Consider the following 22,320-nt stretch of genomic DNA (forward strand, 5'->3'; position numbering starts at 1 on the left):
CCTTAAATCTAAAAAAAAACTCTGCAGACAGAATTTAAAACATGATCATAAAAGAAGTCTCCCTAATTGGCATCTTTTTCAGACAACTCTTTCAAAAAATACAAAGGCAAATAACACACCTACCAGTAAAATCCACCTTCCCCAGCAGGTCTTGGATTTGAGGGGCTATCCCAAGTTTGAACAGGTATAAACTGCAATGAAATTAAACATATAAAAGGATGTTTTGTGTGTACAAATAATACTTCCATGGTCATCCTCATTTTCACACTTGGATTGGAGGAAAGAAAATGATGCCTGTGAAATAAATTACGTTACTGTCACAATTACATTGAACTAATCTATTGAGCACAGAACATGCAACTTATAACTGCATAGTGTTAATCAAATTGGACTTCAAATAATGTCTTGAATTACTGTTGCACAGGAGCACCACAATGTTGTTAGGAAGAAATGATTTTAAAATGGAGTGATCTTGTCACTGAACTGTTAAAAAGTGGAAACTGAGAAAAAGGAGAGTACATTTTAATCTTGGCTGCTATTGCCATATCCAAAGTCATGGTCATTCATCAGGTTTTCAGAGAGTTGTTCAATTCATGGAAGGCATATTTAAGGCACTGAGCAACTATGGTGCCAGAAACCTGGATGTATGGATTTCTGTAAAGTTCAATCCTCAGAGAAAAAAATTCTTGTCCTACATTACTCTTGCTACAGTGGAACACTATTATTTCTGTTGATACTCAAATGAGTCCCCATTCATGGTTCATACTAACAAACATGATGCCCATCAGCTTAAATAAGTCCAACACTTTAGTTAATGGTGCACTGTGCATCCATTCACTAACAATATCATCTCCTGGGGGGTAAACAAGAGAAAACTGATTCGTGACAAATTCTGGGAGAAGACTCAGAACTTTCTTTACAATCTCCCTGTGCAAATCTATCCTAATCCAAGCAACCCACTGATATCCTAAAATTACAACTGCAAGCACAAGTAACACAAATGGGCCTTATTGAATGAAATGCATAAATTGGATAGAAGGTGACCTTCATATCAGACTTTCATTCGTGTTCTCTTCCCTTCTTTATTGTTGTCTCTTTTTCCTTTAGATACTGCTTTTTGTTCTTTCATTGCATCCTTAATACAATTTTCACTTTAGAAACTTGTTAAACATTTTCACATAAAGTAGCAATTAAAACCACAAGTATCTGGGTCAACAAATACAAGTAATGCACTGCAAGATCCTTCAGAAAGGGAGAGCCTCCAGGAAGTTCAAAAACATAGCAAAGCTCAATTAACATCCCCTTAAGCCAATTACTAAGCAAATAGAGGAGATCAGTATGAGAGCAGAAGGGGAGGATGCTAGCTCATGCCCTGGAGGCCACACTTTTTTTTAAAAAAAGGAGTTCACGATTTCTTCTTCTCTTTCTAAATTACCGAGTTCAAGGTGAGTTGCAACCAACGACTCTGTAGCTCCCTTGATCCTTCTGACAAAATGTAAAGAATAGGAGAAGATGATTGACCAACCAATAATAAGCATCACACCTTTTCTGGGGCCTACAGCAATGGCAATGTGAGGGCACTTAAGCAGATAACAGCCTTTGGTGTTCAGAGGAGTTTATCAATATGGATAGAGGGTTAGCTAACTAATAGAAAACAAAACAGCTTGGATTAGGAGGATACTTTCAGGATGGCAGCTAGTAGTTAGAGAATTCAACAAGGATTGTTGCTGGGGCTACAATTATTTCCAATTTGTATTAATGACTTGGATGAGTAAAGTGAATGTACTATAGCCAGGTTTACTGATGACACAAAAGATAAATGGGGAGGTAAGTGTTGAGGGTGGCTCAAATAGTCTGCACAGAGACATGGAAGGTTAAGGAAATGGGTACAGAAAATGGACAGATAGAATATGCTGTGGGAGAACAGGAGGTTATGCACTTTGACAGGAAGAACAGAGAAGCTGAATATCTAAATGGACAAAGACTGCAGAAAGCTACAGAGGAGAGATTTGGAGTCCTTGTGCATGAATCACAAAAAGCTAACATTCAAGCTCAGTGGGTAATAGGGAAGGCAATCAGAATGTTTACTTTTTTCTCCCCCAAAGGGAATAGAGTATAAAACATCAGCAAATCTTGCTAAAAACTATACTAGGCACTAGTAGATCTCTCCTGAAATGCTGTGAACAGTTTGGGGGCCATATATGAAGAAAGATATACTGGAATTGGAGGTAGTCCACAGAAGGTTCACTAAGTTGACCCCAGGAGGAGAGATTGAGTTGATTGCACCTATACACATCAGTGTTTTCGAGAATGTGAGGGGCCTTATTGAGACATACAAGATTCTTAGGGGACCTAGGAGACATTCCTGAAGGAGGGCTCATGCCCGAAACGTTGATTCTCCTGCTCCTTGGATGCTGCCTGACCTGCTGCGCTTTTCCAGCAACACATTTTCAGCTCTTAGGGGACCTGACAAGATAGGGAGATAATTTCCTCTTGTAGCAGGATCTATGACCAGAGGGCTTAAGCTCAGAGGAAAGGGTCACGCACACACAAGATTAGAGGAGGAGGAATTTATTCTCTTAGAGGGTAATGAATCTGTAAAATTCTTTACCTAAGAGAGCTGTAGTGGAGGAGATGCTTAGTCTATTCAACGCTGAGACAACAGATTTTTAATCAGTCAGACTATCTTGGGTTATGGTGAAAAGACAGTAAAATGGAGAATTATCAGGTTAGCCATGATCGCATCAAATGGTAGAACAGACTTGATCGACCGAATGGCCTACTTCTACACTTGTCTTATTCCATTGATTAGGAAATTTGGAGCAAAATGTCACATTCTGCTCATTGGTAAACAGAAGCGTTATCCTTCAGCAAATATATTAAGCAACTCCTACCTGCCCTAATGGATCTTAATAATCACATTACACCATTCAGAGCAGCAAGGAATGCTCCTGATTTCCTCACTAACTCTCATCCCTCAGTTGCGAATAAGTTTATGAAGAATTGCTACTATGGTAATGCTGCTCCTTTAACAAGGTTTTTGGTGTTTTTTCTCCCCCAGAGAGGTCATGAAAGCAGCGATTCCGAAAAGTCTGGCTTGGATGGGATTTAGGGCATATTTGATTATAGCTAACAGATACTGCCTCAGTCAAAAGGCCTTCAAATTAGAAAATAAAACCCTTGTACAATGAAAGGGGAGTGGCCAGTTCTCCCAGCTTAGCTTTTCTCTGGTTTTATTCTGGCTATTCACTGAATGCAAACAGGCAGTTTTGAGGCTGCTGATCCAAGAAACAGCTGCATGGAAGCTGTCGAGCAGCTCTCTCTGACATCTCTTCTGTAAGACCCCGTGGTTGATTTTACCTTGTACCAAAGGGGGTGGGGGGGAGAGCGGTTAATGGGGACTGTTGCAAGTATTTGGAACAGCATCATTAAGTTGGTATAAGTATGGTGGGTTTTTGGATAGGTTAAGTCACTCTGTATTCTGTTGCAGTCTTTTTGTGTCTCATTCAGTAATACTGGAAATAAATTCTGTTTTGTTTAAAACTAAGTGGTTTGACCAGCTGCATCCCTCCTCAAATATCCATTATACACCTGCTTAAAACAACTAACAAAGTTAAGGTCTGGGCTACCTTCTTGAAATGCTTTGAGGGGCTCTGGCCTAGTCCCTAACACTACCATGTTATATTTCAAACAATAATGCACTGTGTGAAATTCTTCATGGTTTATTTACCAGGCATGGACTATTTTCTAAATGGTGAGAAAAATTCATAAAACTAAAGTACAAAGGGATCTGGGAGTGCTAGTCCAGGATACTTTAAAGGTTAACTTGCAGGTTGAGTCCATGATTAAGAAAGCAAATGTAGTGGTGTCATTTATCTCAATAATATTGGAATATAAAAGCAGTGATGTGCTTCTGAGACTTTATAAAGCTCTGGTTAGGCCCCATTTAGAATACTGAGTCCAATTTTGGGCCCCACACCTCAGGAAGGACATACTGGCACTGGAGCGTGTCCAGCTGAGATTCACACGGATGATCCCTGGAATGGTAGGCCTAATATATGATGAATGGTTGAGGATCCTGGGTTTGTATTCATTAGAGTTTAGAAGGTTGAGGGGAGATCTAATGGAAATTTACAAGATAATGCATGGCTTAGAAAGGGTGAAGGCTGGCAAGTTGTTTCCATTACGCAGGGAGACTAGGACCTGTGGGCACAGCCATAAAATTTGAGGAGGTCAAATTAGAACAGAAATGAGGAGACATTTCTTCAGCCAGAGTGGTGGGCCTGTGGAATTCATTGCCACGGAGTGTAGGGGAGGCCGGGACGTTAAATGTCTTCAAGGCAGAAATTGATAAATTCTTGATCTCACAAGGAATTCAGGGCTAATGGGAGAGTGCGGGTAAGTGGAGTTGAATGCCCATCAGCCATGATTAAATGGTGGAGCGGACTCGATTGGCCGAATGGCCTTACTTCCACTCCTTTGTCTTATGGTCTTATTATTTAATAAATATGCTGCACGTTATCCATCTTGCAGGAGAGGTTTAAACATTCTCAGTTGGAATAAAAAGATGCTCTGTTACGATTTGAAAAGGAACAGACTTCCTATTTCTTGGTCAACACCACTGGATACTAATTAACTAACCGGAAGTCCATTAACAAACATACATTTGGACCCTATTTACCAACCTCTCAAACAGAACTGGAAAAGATATCACCTGCCACAACAAACCAAGACACAGACACCGCAAGTGGGACAGAACACCAACACTTCATCAGGGGCTCACAGATGTTACCTAGCATCGTGACAAAATGTCTGAGAACAAACTCACCAGCTCAATACAACCTAATTAACTAATTGACTAGCTTTTTCCTCAGAGGATTCTCTGTTACTATGGTCAACAGGGCCTCTTTGCTGTGCCTGATTCACTTCCCAGACTCCTACCCTCACCCATTCTCTTCCCTCCCACAATGATGACAGGGTCCCCCCCGCTCATGTTTCACCAGCAGCATCAGCATCCAAACAACCATTAGCTGCTACTTCCGCCATCTCCAGTGGGATGTCAACATCAGATACAAATTCCCTTCCCCTCCTCGTCAGCATTCCCTTGCTGGTCTATTTCCAACATTTCCCAACACCACCATAACAGAATGTGCAACATTTGCCTGTTGACTTCTTCCCTCCTCTGTATCCAAGGCCCCAGACACACCTTCCAGGCGAAGCAGTGATTGAATTGCACTTCACTCAAAGTAGTCTACTGTCTTCTCTACACGGAGACGACAAAACGCAGACTGGATGAACGCTTTGCAGAACATCTATATTCTATTTGTGAAACTGAGCTTCCAGCTGCCTGCTATGTCAAAGCACAATAGTGCTGACTGGTCAACATCTCTGACTCAGGCTTGCTGCAGTGCTCCAGCGAAACTCAGCACAAACTGGAGGAACAGCACCTCATCTTCTGCTTGTGAACCCTGCAGCCTTCAGGAATCAATATCAAGTTCAATAATTTCAGAACACCTCTTTCTATGTCCTTTAGCCACCCCCAGGCCCTGTCATGATGTGGGCTGCTTTCAGTGCAGCTAAATCATTTTCACCAACTTGTAGGCGTATTATCACCTGTCTAGCTTTTCTTCCCTGGTTTACGATCACCAATCTGCTTGACTGCCTAATGTTTTACCTCTCTCTCTGGGCTCCGGCTCCACCTATCTGCTCACTCAAAACAAAACCACAGCAAAATAGTTACAATACCACAAGGTGGCACCATCTTCCTATTGAGTGCAGTTTGCATCTGAAACACTTATCTTTTGAAGATATGAATATTTCACACGTCTTCTCAAATTCTACATTATTTTAAAGATTTTGATTAGTGGTGGTTGTGGAAGTAATTACCACACAACATAACGAAGTATAACTTCTTCAGTAGATTCTTATACAGGTGCATTCAGGCAGTGAAACAGCTTCTCAGATCAGGAGCTCCTGCAAAGGCTCATTCTCAGCAACAATTACAATAAAGAAACTTTGTAACATCAAAAAAGGCCCTACTTAGAAATAAACCTTTAATCTCAATGGCTTCTAGAGGCCCTTGAAATATCTAATTACTAACACAACTGACTAGCTTACATTTTGCCTTGCTGCCCCAGAATGTCTCAAAATACTTTGCTTAATTTGTTTATTCTTTTGTCCCCAAGTGCAGTAATTGCCTTTACGTAGGGTAAACACTTCCAACAAACAACTGGGAAACAATATTCCTCTTCTTTTTGGTGGCACTGCTTGAGGAAAGATTATCACAACATCAGAATTTTCTGCTCATCTTGTGATAGTATCATGGAGCCGGAATCACTGAATAAGGCAGACAAGACCCTGGTTTACAACCTCTTCCAATGTTCATAAGTACTCACAGGAATGACAACCTGAGACACGAGTTTAATGCTGGAAAGTGGTTCAAACACACGCATCCCAGGCAAGCAAGAACAAAATGCCACAAATATATATAACTCCATTAATGCTAGTATGGATAAAGGTGCAAGGATTTAAAGGGTTAATGGTATCACATGGATTCACGCAGACATACAGTTGGAGTTCTCAAAAGTAGTCAATTGAACATACTGTCTCTCTCGTAGTCTCAGTAACCATGTCTATTGTACCAATGTCATTTGGACCTAGTTGCTATCATGCAATAAACTCATCAAGGTGGTGGAGGAGTAAGGCTCCTGGACCCTGGCTTGTCCACTCCAACCACTTCTCTTTTCTTTTTTTCCACTTCCCTCTTGCCCTGAGCTGGAACAGCATCAGTGGCAGCGACAAACCCCAGCGTGAACGCGCCCAGCGTGACTCCAGTATGCCCTTAATTACAATCCCAGGGTGAGCACAGGGCCCAGCATCGGGATCGACGGCTGGAACATTGGAGGCAGCTTCAGCAAGTGACAAAAGATGGCGGGTGCAAATTGGCAACTTTGCCGTTGGTTGGGACTAATGCTGGCGGTGAAGTGGTGCAGAAAGGCATCACAGTGACATTGACAAGGTGCACCCAGCTGTGAGAGACACGGCTGAAATCGGTGGGTCTGGCAGAGCAGCATCGGCTCAGTGGCAACAAAAATGGAGCCTGAAGAGTGGCGACTTCAGTGTTGGCTGGGTCTGCTCAAGGCCGCAATAAGGTGGGAGAGGAGGGATGGCAGCGCAGGGTCATTGATGATGAACTGCCTCAGGGCTGATGGACTCTCTAAGTTATATCTTTCTATTTTTGTCTCATTCTGATCAGGGAGGAGATGAGCCTATTGGCAAACTATTACTCCAGAAACTCGGCTAATCTTCTGAAGACCTCTGTTCAAATCCTGCCACGGTAGCTGGTGAAATTTGAATTCAGTTAAAAAAACCTGGAATTAAAAGTCTCCTGACGACCGTGAACCCAGTGCCAATTGTTGGCTAAACCTGATTTAGCTCACTAGTGTCCTTCAGAGAAGGAAATCTGTCAGTCATTCTCACCTGGTCTGGCCTACATGACTCCAGACCCATAGCAATGTAGTTGACTCTCAAGTGCCCTCTGAAATGGCCTAGGAGAAAGTGAGGACTGCAGATGCTGGAGATCAGAGCTAAAAAATGTGTTGCTGGAAAAGCGCAGCAGGTCAGGTAGCATCCAAGGAGCAGGAGAATATACGTTTTGGGCATGAGCCCTTCTTCATTCTGGAAATGGCCTAGAAAGCCATTCAGTTGTATCAATTGCTACCAAGTCTCATGCTCACCTGGCATTGACACCCCCAAGGCACTGGGGGGAGAAAAATAGACAGAAACAGTCTTGTAAAGTCCTCATTACATACATCTGGGGCTAGTGCCAAAACTGGGAGAACTGTTTCACAGACTAGTCAAGCAACAGCCTGACTCGGTCATACATCTGCAATCGTACCTTACAATGTCCCAGACACCACCATCACCATCTTGTCCCACCAGCAGGACAGACCCAGCAGAAGTCATGGCACAGTGGTATAAAGTCAGGAGGGAGTTGCCCAGGAAGTCCTCAATGTTGACTCCGGATACCATGAAGTCTTGTGGCTTCACGTTAAACATGGGCATGGATTATTGTGCAACATCATCCCTCGGCTGATGAGTCAATACTCCTCCTTACAGGAAGCACTGAGGATAGAAAGGTCACAAAATGTACTCCAAGTGGGGGATTTCAATGTCCACCACCAAGAGTGGCTCAGCAGCAGTATACTGATCGAGCTGGTGAGGTCCTAAGGACAAAGCTTAGTAGACTGGGTCTGCGGCATGTGGTGAGGGAACCAACAAGAGGGGAAAACAAACCTGACCTCATGCTTACTGATCTGCCAGCTGCAGATGATCTGTCCGTGACAGTATCAGTAAGAGTGACCACTGCACAGTTCTCGTGGAGACAAAGTTCCACCTTCATCCTGAGAATAACCTCCACCATGTTGTGTGGCACTATCACCGTGCTAAATGGGACAGATCTTGCAACTCTAGGCTGGGCTCAGTGAGGCGCTGTGGGCCAATAGCAGCAGAATTTTACTCCAGCACAATCAATCACCTCATGGCCCAGCATATTCTCCACTCAAACCATTACCACCAAGCCAGAGGATCAACCCTGGTTCAATGCAGAGTGCAGGAGGGCATGCCATGAACAGCACTAGGCATACCTGAAGGTGAGGTGTCAACCTGATGAAGCCAAAGAGAAACGACCTACATGCCAAACAGCACAAGCAGCAAGTGATAGATAGTGCCAAGCCATCCCATAACCAAAGCAGATCTAAACTCTGCCATCCTGCCACATCCAGTCGAGAATGATGATGGACAATTAAATAACTCACTGGAGGCAGCCCCACAAACATCCTCATCCTCAATGATGGAAGAGCTGAGTGCATCAATACAAAACTCAAGGTTGATGCATTTGCAGCAATCTTCAGCCAGAGGTGCTCTGTAGATGATCCATCAGTCTCCTCCAGTGGTCCCCAGCTTTACAAGTACCAGCCTTCAGCCAATTCAATTCAATCCATATGGATGTGACATCAAGAAACAGTTGGAGGTATTGGATACTGCAAAGGCTAAGAGTCCTGACAACACTCCAGCAATAGGAGAAAGCAAGGACTGCAGACGCTGGAGATCAGAGTCGAGAGTGTGGTGCTGCAAAAGCACAGATCAGGCAGCATCTGAGGAGCAGAAGAGTCGACATTTCGGGCATGAGCCCTGCATTCCAGCAACAGTACTGAAGACATGTGCTCCAGAACTTGCCGCTCCCCGAGCCAAGCTCTCCCAGTATAGTTACAACACTGGCATCTACCTGACAATGGAAAATTGCCCAGGTACGTCCTGTACATAAAAAGCAGGACAATCTAACCTGGCCAATTTCAGACCCATCAGTCTACACTCGATCATTACTAAAGTGATGGAAGATGTCATCAACAGTGTGATCAAGCAGCACCTACTCATTGATGCCTAGTTTGGGTTCTGCCAGGGGCATTCAGCTCCTGACCTCATTACAGCCTTGATTCAAACGCTGACAAAAGACCTGAATTCCAGAGGTGAGGGGAGAGTTACTGTCCCTGACATCAAGGAGCCTAAGCAAGACTAGAATCAGTGGGTATGAGAGGACATACTCTTTGCTGGTTAGTATTATACCTGGCAGATGGAAGATGGCTTCGTTGTCAGTCATCTCAGCTCCAGGACATCTCTGCAGGAGATCCGTAGGATAGTGTTCTAGACCGAGCCACCTTCAGCTGCTTCATCATTGGCCTTCCCTCCAAAAGGTCAGAGGTGGGGATGTTTGCTGATGATTGCAAAATGCTCGGGTCATTCACGGCTCCCAGATACTGAAGCAGTCCATGTTCAAATGCAACAAGATCTGGACAATATCCAGGGTTGGGCTGACAAGTGGCAAGTAACATACATGCCACACGAATGCCAGACAATGACCATCACCAATAAGAGACAAACTAACCACCACCTCTTGACATTCAATGGTATTACCATCACGGAAACCCCCATCAATACCACTGACCAGAAACTCAACTGGACTCACCACATAAACATAGTGGCTACAAGAGTAGGTCACAGTCTAGGGATACAGCAGCGAGTAACTCATCTCCTGACTTCCCAAAGCTTGTCCACCATCAACAACACACAAGTCAGGATTGCGATGGAATACTCCCCACTTGCCTGGATAAGTGCTGCCTTAACAAGACCATCGAGGAGAAAGCAGCCTGCCAAATTGGCATTACATGCACAAGCACCTTCCACCACTGATGCAGTAGCAGCAATGTGTAGTATCTATCTCCAAGATGTACTCAGAGATTCAAAGACAGCACATTCCTCACCCATGAACACTTCCATCTGGAAGGACTAGGGCAGCAGATACTGGGAACACCACCACTTCAAGTTCCCCTCCAAGCCACTCAGCATCCTGACTTGGAAACACATCACTGATCCTTCACTGTTGCTGGGCCAAAATCCTGGAATTCCCTCCCTAACAGCATTGTGGGTCTACCTACAGCATATGGACTGCAGCGGTTCAAGAAGGCAGTTCACCATCACCTACTCAAGGGATAGGCAATAAATGGTGGCCAGCCAGTGGCACACTCACCCCACAAATGTATTTAAAGAAATATATTAAACTATCCTTACTAAAATACCTCCGACAATAAAATCATTTATTCATTCAGAAACCACATCTTAGTTAGGAGAGGATCCTTTCCTCCTAGACTACCGAATGATACTCCTCTACTAGGTCCTATAGATATACACCAGTAAAGATGGTGGCGTTGGCAGCAAATCTACCAGAGAGCTCATACAATGTGATTGAGCTGTGGTGGGGATTCACCTTACAACAGTTTATTCATGCAACACCACTGATGCTAAACATACCTCAGTAACCCCTCAGTTGATACAGCTGTTATTGCAGCAATTTAGTTTTAGGATTGACTAATGGGGATCCTAACAATTTTTTTTTGCTTGGATCTGGCAACCTTTTATTTTTGGTCTTCATTCACAATCCTGTTGATTTCACAATCTGGGAGTTGGAGCCAGCATAGCTTGGAAATGGCAGGAACGCCACTTCGAATTTTCGGTCCATTGATATCAAAATTAAATGGAGGAGAAACATTGAGCTGTACCCTTGGGATCTCTTACAAAGCCTTTCCTGCCTTGAGAGTTGACGGCAGAACCTTTGCTTATATGCCACCTTTGTTGTCGAACAAAATTTTGATTTTGTCAAATAAACTTCTCACTTCATTGACAAGTGAGAGGATTTTGCATTCAGGCAAATAACTGGCAGAGTTGACGACATTTCCACATTTTCCAAAGGCTGCATCAAAAGTCTTTGAAATGACAAATCACATCCAGCAACACAAAGCCAATTTCAGTTGGAATTGGCAGGGAACATTATTTAAGTGCATTCAAGGAAGCTAAGTTGACACTGAATTCATTTCATCAACATGCCAATTGATCTTAGTGCAAATACTTTAAAAATAAAAGTTTTCTGCAGCATTTCTTCCAGGGCTGAAAACTCCACAAAAGCACAAACAAGATCCAAAAATGAGAGCACTGACATACCTACAGACACAAATATGGTTCGGACTTTTGCCAGGATGGAGAGTGTCTCACTCATGGAAAAAGTAGCTGTAGAAATCATGCCCCTGGAGCCATAGGTCTGCCTATTAATGCCTGTCCACGCCTCTCAAAGCCTATCACCATCTTCATTATTATTATTCACTAAACCTCCAAGCTTCACATCATCTGCAAATTTCAAAATTATGCCATATACTTCAGATCTATTTCAAAAATTGTAGTAGGCCCTAGGGAATCATACCTCCCTCCAAACAGAGGGACAGCCATTCATTAGAACTCTGTTTTCTATTTCTTCGCCAATTGAGTATCCACGCTGTCATTTCCCTACATGTCACCTGAACTTCAGAATTATTGTTAAATTGCTGTAACCCCACTCTGCCCAAGTCCCTTGACATCTTTGGTCTCTAGCAATCTATTTGTTGCCTTAAATATAATCAATGATAGTCTGCGTAGCCTTCTGTGGTAGAGAATTCCAGTGAATACACATCCATTCAACCTAATCTCGCCTCATACAACAAACCTGCCATACCAGGAATCAGTGCGGTGAACCTTCACTGCACTCCCTCTGTGGAATGTGTATATTTTCTTGGAGATCAATGCACAATAAACTCCAGGTGTGATCCCACCAAGGGCCTGTGGAATTCAGTCAGAATTGCTTGCCCCTGTGCTCAACCCCTGTTGCAATGAAGACCAACATACCACTTCCCTTCCAAACTACTTGCTGCACCTGCATGCTTTTAGTAACCAATCTGCAAGAATACCCAGGTCCCTTTGTATATCAACATTTCCCAATCTATTGCTGTTTAAGTAGTATTCTGCCATTCTGTTTTTCTCGAGTGGACAACTTAACATTTATCCATGTTATGCTGTACCTGCCATGTATTTACCAACTCATTCAACTGCCCTAAATTGCCTTGAAGCTTTTTAACATCCTTCTCAACACTCACAGACCCCATTTGATTCTATCATTGAAATTGTGAGTATGTATTTTCAGAATAACTGAGCCCAAGCACCCTATTTAGAATGAGAGCAGATGAACATTTGTAATAACCTAGTGCCTTTTTCTAGAGGCAGAGATCTTATTTTAAAACATACTTTAACGTTTTAAAAGTTAGTTGAAGTTATGTAGGGTTTCAAAATAAGTGACAATTAAGAAGCTATTCGCAGAATATTCTTTAACATGAAACTACATTAACTGTTAACACATTTAGCAGAATCCTGTCATGAATCATCATAGAACCAGACTTGGAAAAAGAATATCCGGGCAGATTACCAATGAAACAGTATGCAAAAGTGCTAAAAATGGCTTTTGCGAGCCTCTGACACTAACTGCACATTCAAGTCATTGCAGTTAGGGGCTACACAGAGGAGTTTGTGGAATTCAGCAGGATTTAGCAGTACACATTACACTTGGTAACAGAACTCCTCTCTCAGACATGTGCTCAATTAGCTGCTATTTTTGACAGTACACAGCAATGTAGGTTTAAATTACTACCTACAATGTACCGAGGAGAGTTAAAAATATTTTAGTGTCTGTGTGTGATGGCTGATGACCAGATGATAACCCAAACCAATTGTGTTCCACTATTTCCAATCTGTGTGTCATTTAAAGAAAACTTTGAGAGCAGAGAAATGTAGAATAACATTGTATGACATACTACTTAATGGACAAATACAGATGAGAAAGATAAATGGACCTTTTTAAGAGTTCAAGACAGTGTCTGGTGGAGCACTTTTTAAACTGCAAAATACACCCTCAGTGACTAAACATGTGAGTAAAGCATAAAAACATAACCCAAATTAGTCCTACACAAAGTCACTTCTTGTACCTCAGCTGGAGTACTGCGTGAAACGCTGGGTGTCGCATTTTAGGAAAGATACAACACAATACAGCACAGGAACAGGCCCTTCAGCCCATCAAGCCAGCATTGATTCCTCATCCTTATTTAGAACCGTTATTTATTGTCCATGCCCCAAATCTTTCCTTCTGTGTACCTCCTGTTCATGTGTCCATCAAGAAATGCCTGAAACATTGCGAACATGCTGTTTCCACCACCCCACTAGCAGTGCATTCCCACCACCAACTATGTCAACATTTTCTCCCCCAAACTTTCCCCCTTTCAATCATGAACATTTGTCCTCTTGTAGTTGGCTGTTCCACCCTGGGAAAATCCTCTGACTATCCATCCTATACATGCCCCTCACAAATTTTGTAGATCTCTCAGGTCACCCCTCAGCCTCAGTCTTTTCAGTGAAAACAATCTGAGTTTATCCAACCTCTCTTCATAACTAAAACCTTCCAGACCAGGAGAGATCTGATAAAACTTCACTGCACCCTCTCCAAAGAGCCTATGTCCTCCTGGTAGTGCGATGAACAGAACTGTACACAATATTCCTAACACATTGGAGAAATTGTAGAAGAGATTTGCAAGAATAGTACCATAGATACTTCAGTTACGAAGGCAGATTCGAGAAATAGTGACTCGGAGAGAAGAAAACTAAAGTAATTTGACAGAGGTTTCCAAACTTATAAAGGGGCTGAACAGAGTGGAATGAGACAAACTGTTCCCACTTGTAACGGGATTAAAAATGAGGGGGCACAGATTTAAAATTAAGAGCATAAGAAACAAATGCGATGTGCGAGGCAACATTTTCATGCAGAGAAGCTTGGTGGAGACAGGTACAGTTGAGGCATCCAAGAGAGCCTTGTTTTAATTCAAGTAATTATCCAATGTGGTAAAAACAAGGACTGCAGATACTGGAAACCAGATTCTGGATTAGTGGTGCTGGAAGAGCACAGCAGTTCAGGCAGCATCCAAGGAGCTTCGAAATCGACATTTCGGGCAAAAGCCCTTCATCAGGAATAAAGGCAGAGAGCCTGAAGTGTGGAGAGATGAGCTAGAGGAGGGTGGGGGTGGGGAGAAAGTAGCATAGAGTACAATGGGTGAGTTGGGGAGGGGATGAAGGTGATAGGTCAGGGAGAAGAGGGTGGAGTGGATAGGTGGAAAAGAAGATAGGCAGGTAGGACAAGTCCGGACAAGTCAAGGGGACAGTGCTGAGCTAGAAGTTTGGAACTAGGGTGAGGTGGGGGAAGGGGAAATAAGGAAACTGTTGAAGTCCACATTGATGCCCTGGGCTGAAGTGTTCCGAGGCGGAAGATGAAGCGTTCTTCCTCCAGGCATCTGGTGGTGAGGGAGCGGCGGTGAAGGAGGCCCAGGACCTCCATGTCCTCGGCAGAGTGGGAGGGAGAGTTGAAATGTTGGGCCACGGGGCGGTGTGGTTGATTGGTGTAGGTGTCCCGGAGATGTTCCCTAAAGCGCTCTGCTAGGAGGCGCCCAGTCTCCCCAATGTAGAGGAGACCGCATCGGGAGCAACGGATACAATAAATGATATTGGTGGGTGTGCAAGCGAAACTTTGATGGATGTGGAAGGCTCCTTTAGGGCCTTGGATAGAGGTGAGGGAGGAGGTGTGGGCGCAGGTATTACAGTTCCTGCGGTGGCAGGGGAAGGTGCAAGGATGGGAGGGTGGGTTGTAGGGGGGCGTGGACCTGACCAGGTAGTCACGGAGGGAACGGACTTTGCGGAAGGCGGAAAGGGGTGGGGAGGGAAATATATCCCTGGTGGTGGGGTCTGTTTAGAGGTGGTGGAAATGTCAGCGAATGATTTGGTTGATGCGAAGGTTGGTAGGGTGGAAGGTGAGCACCAGGGGCGTTCTGTCCTTGTTACAGTTGGAGGGGTGGGGTCTGAGGGCGGAGGTGCAGGGTGTGGACGAGATGCATTGGAGGGCATCTTTAACCACGTGGGAAGGGAAATTGCGGTCTCTAAAGGAGGAGGCCATCTGGTGTGTTCTGTGGTGGAACTGGCCTGCCTGGGAGCAGATATGGCGGAGGCGGAGGAATTGGGAATATGGAATGGCATTTTTGCAAGAGGTAGGGTGGGAAGAGGTGTAATCCAGGTAGCTGTGGGAGTCGGTGGGTTTGTAAAAAATGTCAGTGTCAAATCGGTCATCATTAATGGAGATGGAGAGGTCCAGGAAGGGGAGGGAGGTGTCAGAGATGGTCCAGGTAAATTTAAAGGTCAGGGTGGAATGTGTTGGTGAAGTTGATGAATTGCTCAACCTCCTCGCGGGAGCACGAGGTGGCGCCAATGCAGTCATCAATGTAGCGGAGGAAGAGGTGGGGAGTGGTGCCGGTGTAATTACGGAAGATCAACTGCTCTACGTAGCCAACAAAGAGACAGGCATAGTTGAGGCCCATACGTGTGTCCATGGCTACGCCTTTGGTCTGGAGGAAGTGGGAGGATTCAAAGGAGACATTGTTAAGGGTGAGGACCAGTTCTGCCAAACGAATGAGTGTGTCGGTGGAAGGGTACTGTTGGGGACGTCTGGAGAGGAAAAAACAGAGGGCTTGGAGGCCCTGGTCATGGCGGATGGAGGTGTAGAGGGATTGAATATCCATGGTGAAGATGAGGCGTTGGGGGCTGGGGAAACGGAAGTCTTGGAGGAGGTGGTGTGTCAAACGTATGTGGGGAGTTCCTGGACTAGGGGGGGATAGGATGCAGAGAATAGGGTGAAAGGCAAGAGATTAGCACCAACCTATAATGCTCATTCAGAGAGTCAGTGAAGAAACAATGGGCCAAAAGATCTCTGCAATAGTCACTGATGCTAGCTATTTAGCATCCAGGTGCTGCCTTAATCACAGGTGAAAAATTTCTTGACCTGAGCTTGTTTCAATACTGCCATGACTAGCAATTGGTTACTAAATAGCTGGGCTCTCTGATCATCCACTTAACAAATAAGCATTGTAGCATCTACTGCCACTCGAGCAACAATTAAAAGAATGTGTCTCTTTTAAGATTTTAGACACTTTATTTCATCACTGTGATGCAATTTTAAATCCAAACCCGGGTGGACAAGTTGAACACTTCCGCAGCCTGTTGGCTGTAATAGTTCTATATGAGAGCCTGGACTGCATCAAATCAGTTTGTCGACAGCGTAAACAGACGATTCAGAATTACCCAGATGACTCAGCATTAATTACCATTATTATATCATGAAGCCTCAGGATAGTTAATGTAGGAAAATGGGGAAAGAAAACACCCATTTGTGCACTTGTATATATTTGTTTTTACTCCAGCACTTGAAATTCAACTGTTAAAGACAAAATAAAGTTAAGCTGCTGTAGAATAATATGTACTCAAAAGAAGTGTCTGTACAAGTAACAATTTGGACTAAAACTGTGATTTTGAAACTAAAATTTGCTAATAACTATTACAAATAACTTTGCATCAACACTTTTGGTTCGCACTAAGAAACAAACTAAGTGGTAATCAATGAAGGAAATTAAGCGCATCCAACTTTTTTTTTTAAAATGTGGAACCAAAAACTAATGTAGTGAAAATGTAACCACAACTATTCTCTGTTTTCATTCAGGGATATATCTTCTGTAAAATATATGTATGTGATCTGTTGGCATTGTTTTAAATCTTGAAAGCATCAAGGCTTACATTAAAGCATACAGAACTCAAACCAGACGGAAGGCCATTTTAAACAGTTTGTTGCACTCAGGTCTCGTATTACAGCATGACAAATGACAAAGGAAAAGGGGCCAATTGGAAGGAAACTTAGCTGCATCAGGAAGTGGCTCATGTTGACCACCACTGAGTAAAAACAGTCTACCATGCATTCTTTTGGCAACTGAGGAGAGCAGAACAGTGTAAAGTTGATGCTTAACTTACATCACAGATTTCTCACAGACTCAACTACAATCGTCAATGCAGAGACTGCAAACAGAAAAAAACCTAAAGTTCTCAATCGTGTAGAAGGTTGCTCCCAACAATGCTAGCAGTTCACGGGTGCAAATACGCTCAGAAATTGCCACAGCACACATTATATTTAGCAGTGAAGGCCATGCATGACTGACTGAGGCAAATTTCACTCATGCTGAAAGGACTACCCTCATTTATAGCAGACAGGCTCAAAATTAAAATTTAAGCGTTTTTATTTTTCAGGATATAATGGAGGAAGTCTTGATCAAAGCTCAAGATTTGGAGACACCGGTGTTGGACTGGGGTGTACAAAGTTAAAAATCACACAACACCAGGTTATAGTCCAAAGCACTAACTTTCGGAGCACCGCTCCTTCATCAGGACAACTACTTGATGAAGGAGTGTCGCTCCGAAAGCTAGAGTGCTTTCAATTAAATCTGTTGGATTATAAACCTGGTGTTGTGCAATTTTTAACTTGATAAAAGCTGTAGGACAACAAGAAACAAGAGGCAAATTTTCAGCTAAGCTTCAAATTGTCAAATTATGGGAATTTACAATACTGACCTGATACCATCCTGCTTTCACTCCGATGGGTTTGAACAGAGAGGCTCGATTATTACATTTTGCTTCTTCAAATAGTGTTTACCAAAACAACCAAGGGTACAAATTGGGAACAGCAGCAGGCCACGCTGCCCCTCAAACATGCTCTGCTGTTCAATAAAACTGTGGCTAATTTGATTGCAGCCTCAACTCCACTTCCCTTTCTACCAGTTAGGTTCTTGCCTAATGAGGGAGTCTAAGAATATATTTCTCTCTGCTTTAAAACTGTTCAATGACCCTGACTCCACCAGGCATCATCCCCATCAGTTGTCTTCCCTCCTATTTTCATGTCAACTCTAAACATTCTCCTCAAAGTCATCAACATGGACAGCTTCTTATTTACCTACATTAATAATACATTTTTTGTGCTGACTGCAGTGTTTATACCTCTACATTGCCGGTAGCACTGCACAGGATTTACATTGTTAACAAAGGATGCTTCATCCAACATATGAATTCTCTAACCCTAAGCCATCATGGCTTGCACTGTTATCCAGGTTACCTTAGTGCATGTATGCAGTAGATCACTCGAGGCATATTTTTCCGATCGTAAACATCTGTCGTCTCAGGATAAAAGATCTGAAATAATAAAGACAAACAAGACAAAATATTTGTCAAAATTAAATGCTGTGCAAGAATCCGCTTGTATTGTCAAACTTCCCTTAACGAATATTTGCTCGGTTTCAAGGCTCTAAATAAAATTGCCCGTTATTGTTCATATCTCCCAGTCTCTGAGATATGCCATGCACTACAGACTGTTTCTACTACTGATCAGAAAAAAAAACATATTACAGTGAAAATGATTTTTGCTTAATAGTATTATTGATTTAAATACAGAACTATAACACAATAAACCATGTAACAATAAGATAGTGAATGAACCAAAACAAAATTCTATATGTATCAAAAACATACAAAGTATAGTAATTGGTGGGAAGAATCAAGTCTGCATGTGTTACAAATGCAGTTAGGGAAAGGGTGCTGCATCGTGCTATGACTCTATTCAGTTGCGCATTGGAGGGGTGGTGGGCTTTGGAGCAAGGGGCAATTGAGGGGCACACAACAGATTAGACATGTTGCATATTCTGCCCAAAGCTTGCTTTCTTGGCTGGCTGGCAGGCACTGACATCATGAAAAGCTCAGACAACAAAATTAAAAACATGTTTTCTTTTTAAGAGAACCATATATACTTCAACATAATAAAAGCAGAGTGCTGAGCATGTTGGAGATCTGAAATAAATGTTGGAGAAACTGAGCAGGTTGGCAGCTTCTGTGCTGAGAATACAGAGTTAACTTTTAGAGTCCAATATGCATTTTTAAAAATTTGCTGTCCTGAGTATTTTAAACAAAGTATTCTCCAAGCAGACCTCCTTTATCCCATAACCCAATCTCTAAAAGCATACCTATTACTGTGACATCTTAAATTCTCAGACCTTCCACATCAGCCTCAGTGGTGTAGATGTTCCCATTAACAAAATAAAGGAAATTCAATACTGGGAACACACAGGAGAGAAGGAGGAAGAGAGGAGACCTGATTGAGGTGTACAAAATAATGAGGGGAATAGATAGAGTCAAAAGCCTGAGACTTTTCCCCAGGGCAGGACTGACTGGTATGAGAAGTCAAAGTTTGAAGATATTAGGAGGAAGGTATAAAGGAGACGTCAGAGGTAGGTTCTTTACGCAGAGAGTTGTGAATGCGTGGAATGCGTTGCCAGCTGTGGTGGTGGAAGCAGAGTCAATAGGGACATTTAAGCGACTGCTGGACATGCACAGATTGCAGTGAGTTGAGCGGTGCGTAGGTTAAGTTACTATATTTGACATTAGGATTAAATCTTGGCACAACATCATGGGCCAAAGGGCCTGTGCTGTACTTTGCTATGTTCTACCAACATCAAATTGGTTGTCATTTCGTGTCACTAAATTGAAAGTCAGATCAAAAGGTAGTTCAAAGAATCTGTCAAACTGTTTCCAACTTACCTAAATTTCTTGAATGAGTGAAGAGACAATTCAATGGCAAAAGTGCTCCCAGTATTGGCATCAAATGATGTTGAAGATGAAAAATATATATGGCACATATTATAAAAAGAACCTTCCTCACACAGACACTATTGATTGATTGATTGAAAATAAAACATACTTGATAATGTTTTCAAACATTTATAAAGACTTACACTATTACCCAAAGCTGACATAGCTCAACAGGTAGTTAAAATCAACTTGCAGTCAAGATTTTAACTCCAAATTCTGCAGCTGGCCATTTAGTCAGATCACTTCGGGAGATACAGAGGTCAGTGAATGTCAGAACTCTGCAGTAGGTACACAAGTAGCAAAAGGTCACATGTCACATTACTAAAGGAACTTGACAAATTGCATCCTAACTCAATATCAAGAAAGCTGCAGAGTAAAATACGGGCAAGATTGAATTCCTGGTGAACTTCCATCTTAACAAGATATTAGATATGAACTATATAATCTATCAAAAAAACCTTAGTTAAGATTGCACTGATGAATGATCACAGATCAATTCCATTTACAGCTATGTTTGATTTGTTGAAAACATGCAATTTTGACAGCATATAGTTACATGCAAAATGACAGATGATTTTAAACAAATGCATAAAACCTTTACTGATATCCATAATTCCAATATATTGCAGTGTGATTATGAATTTTACTTCAGCATTTGAATGTACTTAAATGAAATCTTCTAAGTATTACAAGGAGAACCTGGGTTTGAGCATCAGAATCCTCCAAATGAGTTAGATTTCATAGTTCCCATTAATGCTGTCAGAGGTGTGGATAATGGAGAAGCACCAAGAATGCCAGCATGTAATGGTAACGTCGCTGGAATAGTAAACCAGAGGTGCAGGCAAATTTGCTGCACTCACTGGTTCAAATTCCACAATAGTGTGACGAGGTGTGTTTTGTCCTTATTTTTATGAACAGAGATAGATTAAGATGAAATGCAGTCTTCCAAGCCAAAGTAAACAGCTTATGAGGCCTTGAGATCCTGTTTCTAAAAATAAAATTGGAATAATAGAAGCAGCATGAATGGGTGGAGTCAGGCTCCCACAGAACCAGGGTTTTGATTTAGCTTTCAGTAATAGCTGGGATCATGAAACGAGAAACCTATTTCTCTCTGTTACAGCTAAAAGCTGAGGTTTCCTCACGGTTGCTAGAAATGCGTGAGAGGCAATCTATTTTACTGAATTAGTCTTTGCCAAGGGCGTGTTTATGGGATGTTACTACAATGGAACAGTTGCTGTTTAGCAGTTAAATAATCTATTATTTCTTAACGTTTTCTAACAGAACTAAAGTTATCCAAATTCCTCTTCTATTTGTTTCTATTTTAACTGGGGTTAAGAACAAACTATGTTTTGCTCAAGAGCTGAAGTAGCAAAACCAATCATATTACACCTGGAACACAGCACATTGCACAAGTCTTTACAATAAGAAAGGAGTTACAGTCTAAGCTAGCTCCTTGAAACACAAGGGGATTTGGTCTGGTCCATAACAATGGCAGCTGATAATTATTAATAGTGTTTAAATTCTATGAAATATAAAACTAGAGTCAGCGATTGTGACCATGAAACAATTATCAGAAAATAAATCTGGTTCATTAATATCACCTAGGTAAGAAAATGTGTCATTGATACCTGGGCTGGCATACAGACAAGTCCAGGTCCAGGTTAGTGTAGTCAATTCTTAAACGTCTGCCAAAGATATTTGGATGAAGGCTAGTAAGGGATGGACAACAAATGCTGATCTTATCAGTGATGTCCACATCCCATGAAAGAAGAAAGAAAAGCAAAAAAACATTCTTCCATTGGTGATTCACACATCAAACATCAGAAGAAAAGGGTAAGGAGGCTGTTGCCTATTTCAATCTCCCCACTGGAAAGCTGGATTACAAAAGCTCTGCACTCATTTTACTTTGGCTTCTTCAATATCTCCTGGGATTTAAGCAACAGCCACCAACAAACAACAATTTTTATTTCAGAAAGGCTTGCAAAAGGTCTTTTATTAAGGTGGGGTGTACTGATCATCCATTACAGCAACATCCCATCTTGGGGCTCATTGTAGGATTGCTGTTCATGAGTGAGGTGTCACTACATTCATCTTTTGAAATGGACAACCAGCCTGTGAAAACACCATCAGCTGACTCAAATAATGGAGGCGAGACCCAAGGCAAGAACAAATAGTCCATAACCAATTTCAAAAATACAGCCTGCTTAAAATTGAACCGAATATGAAAGAAAAACCCACAGAAACAGAAAGAATCACAAAGCAAAATAAAACTAATGAGAAGCAGAACTCAAATACAGCATCAAGAACCAGCAACCTTGCATATACCATTCCTCCCCCACTAAAGAAGAATTTGGCTCT

The 22,320-nt window shown here is 42.4% G+C and overlaps 1 protein-coding gene across 2 annotated transcripts in view; it reads right to left on the reverse strand.

Moving 5' to 3' along the window:
• iqgap2 (IQ motif containing GTPase activating protein 2) overlaps positions 1–22,320 on the reverse strand; it is a 349,836-nt gene that overhangs the window by 154,070 nt on the left and 173,446 nt on the right. For both annotated transcript variants that reach the window (XM_072547695.1, XM_072547705.1), the window contains 2 exons: positions 18,437–18,513; positions 124–191 (listed from right to left, as the gene is read on the reverse strand). In XM_072547695.1, coding sequence (XP_072403796.1) covers positions 124–191; positions 18,437–18,513 — 145 coding nt within the window. The remainder of the gene's footprint in view (positions 1–123; positions 192–18,436; positions 18,514–22,320) is intronic.

This window comes from Chiloscyllium punctatum, chromosome 2 (genome assembly GCF_047496795.1).
Source record: "Chiloscyllium punctatum isolate Juve2018m chromosome 2, sChiPun1.3, whole genome shotgun sequence".
NCBI classification, from domain to species: Eukaryota; Metazoa; Chordata; class Chondrichthyes; order Orectolobiformes; family Hemiscylliidae; genus Chiloscyllium; species Chiloscyllium punctatum.